The 2,500-nt window shown below is 30.1% G+C and overlaps 1 protein-coding gene across 2 annotated transcripts in view; it reads right to left on the reverse strand.

Moving 5' to 3' along the window:
* Positions 1 to 2,500, reverse strand: part of LOC125035541 (DNA repair protein RAD51 homolog 4-like) — a 6,067-nt gene that overhangs the window by 798 nt on the left and 2,769 nt on the right. For both annotated transcript variants that reach the window (XM_047627935.1, XM_047627934.1), the window contains exons 3-5: positions 1,422 to 1,632; positions 736 to 955; positions 103 to 259 (exon numbers count right to left, since the gene is read on the reverse strand). In XM_047627935.1, the coding sequence (XP_047483891.1) occupies positions 103 to 259; positions 736 to 955; positions 1,422 to 1,632 (588 nt within the window). The remainder of the gene's footprint in view (positions 1 to 102; positions 260 to 735; positions 956 to 1,421; positions 1,633 to 2,500) is intronic.

Here is a 2,500-nt window from a genome sequence, read left to right on the forward strand (position 1 = left end):
AGTACCATTTGTGATGAAATGAATATAGTTGATATGCTTTGGATAAGTGTATAATGACTTCAATATACTCTCACAGTATAACAATAATAAGTTTTGACTCACCTCCCTAAAGCTGGTTTCCATTTTGGGTGGCTGTCAGATTTATGAACAGAACTGCCATTTTGCATTTGTACCACATTATTTACCACCACAACTGCAATCTGTTGTTCTGATGCCAAAGTCTTCAGAGTTATAGCTAGCTGACTAAGTATCCCCAATCCTGGAAAAAGGAAGCTTCATGAAAGGTATATCATATAAATATAATTTATATATATACATGTATAAATAAATATAATTTATATACATGTATATACAAATATAATTTTCACACATATATGTTATATATATATACATATATATATATATATATATATATATATATATATATATATATAAAATATAATATATATGATATATGATATATGTGATTTATATATTATATACAATATATAATATATATAATATATATTATTAAATATTATGAAAACTATTCCTCTTTAGAATCAGAAAGCAAGAACTGTTTTCCAGCACTTAAGTTGATGAAAAATATGAGGGACAATGTCTTGATAAAGAGTAACAACATTTTCAACATATTTAGATCCTAAATTGATTAGACAGATAAACAATAAACAACTGAATACATACAACCAAGAATCTAAACAAATTAAAAATCTCAAATACATTTTCTGAACAGACCTTCTTTCCGAGCTCCATCGAGGAGAGGCATGACCAAGTTTGGCAACGAGTCCACGATCACCAGCTTGAGTTTCCCTGCACCTTGGCTGTTACTACTACTACTTCCAGCACTACCATCCAGTGTTATGCAAGGATGGTAGGTCTTCTCCAAAGCACAGAACAAGCTCCAGATGTCTGCTGGAGATGTTATTTTGATGCGGGAGAGGGCTTTCTCCATAACCTGTGGGAAAGAATATATTTGAATGCAGGGAATACCTAATTTCACAGTTGAAAACTTATTCTAAACATTTAAAAAAGAATATATTAATAAGTTCACTTCAAATGGCTGCAAACACTATTAAACACTGATCTGTAAAACATATATTTACTTCATACATTGCAAAAAATATATAATCTTTCCAGAATAATTAATGATTAATCATCACTTAAGCAAAAAAATACCTTTTAGTAAGATATTACTTCTGATATTATTAATACACTAACTACAGTACTTTTCCTTAGCTTCAGAGATCCAAATTCCTATCATCCTGGACAGTGTTTTTGGCTAATATTTATGAAATCACAGAGTTCTTCCTTAATACATTTTTTCCGTTATTTAACTTCTAACTAGATCTAAACCAACATCACCACTATAAACAGCAGCAAAAAATCAAGTCCCTCCCAAAAAAAGCAAACCTCAAACATACTTCCTCTTCCTCTGAAAAGGCCTCGATAAAAGGGGCCAATTTAGAGGGCGAGACGCTTCCACTTGGATCAATGAAGAGGGTGTGTAGTCCCTGTCTCAAAGCTGCATGGAGAGCCAACTGCAAGCACAGGGACGTCTTGCCCGTGCCCCATCCGCCACACATTTCTACCACTTCCCCCGTCATAAGTCCACCTCCAAGCAGACTGTTTAGACTGTAAGAGATAAACTTGTTTTAAAACACATAGAGTGGAAACCACATCAATCTAATGGCATGTTTCATTTGATTTCAACTTCTGTTGATTTGCTATGAGATAGATTGATATCTTTGGATTTATGTTTTTCTTACTTTCCTCTCATTCCCTTATAACATCATTACAGATATTACAGTGTTGTCAATACAGCACAAGGAAAAAATTATAATTATAAAGATAAAAGTAATACAAATGTGGTGGTGGTGGTTATCATCATCACATCATCATCATCATCATTATCATTATTATCACAACATCATCACCATTATTCTTATTATTATCATTATTCTTATTATAATTATTATTACTATCATTATTATCATGACCATTATCATTATAGACTATTGCTTTGTTATTTGTGTTATACTTATCACTATCATAATTATTATTATAGTCATGAATATCATCATTACTTATGTTAATATTGTTGCTAACATCATTGATAATATTGTTAATAACAGTATCATGTTCGATGAAATTACAATTTTTATCAGCTATCAAAATCACTATTCCTATTGCTATTACCAGCAATTTTATTACTATGATAATTATTATTATCATTACTGTTATCATTATCAATATTAGTACTATCATTGTTCCCATTACTGTCATAACTGATATTTTATTATTATCAAGAGTCATTCTAGTATTAATAGAATTACTAAAACAATGTTAACAATATAACTATCAACAGCAATAACAACAATAAACCAACATTATTATCAATATCAATAGCTAAACAACCAATAAGAATTAATCCTTACTGTCCTTACTAATTATTTTTAATCTTCAAACCATCCCACTGATATTCACATAATTCTTTCTTAAG

The sequence above is a fragment of the Penaeus chinensis genome, chromosome 2 (assembly GCF_019202785.1).
Source record: "Penaeus chinensis breed Huanghai No. 1 chromosome 2, ASM1920278v2, whole genome shotgun sequence".
Taxonomy (NCBI): domain Eukaryota; kingdom Metazoa; phylum Arthropoda; class Malacostraca; order Decapoda; family Penaeidae; genus Penaeus; species Penaeus chinensis.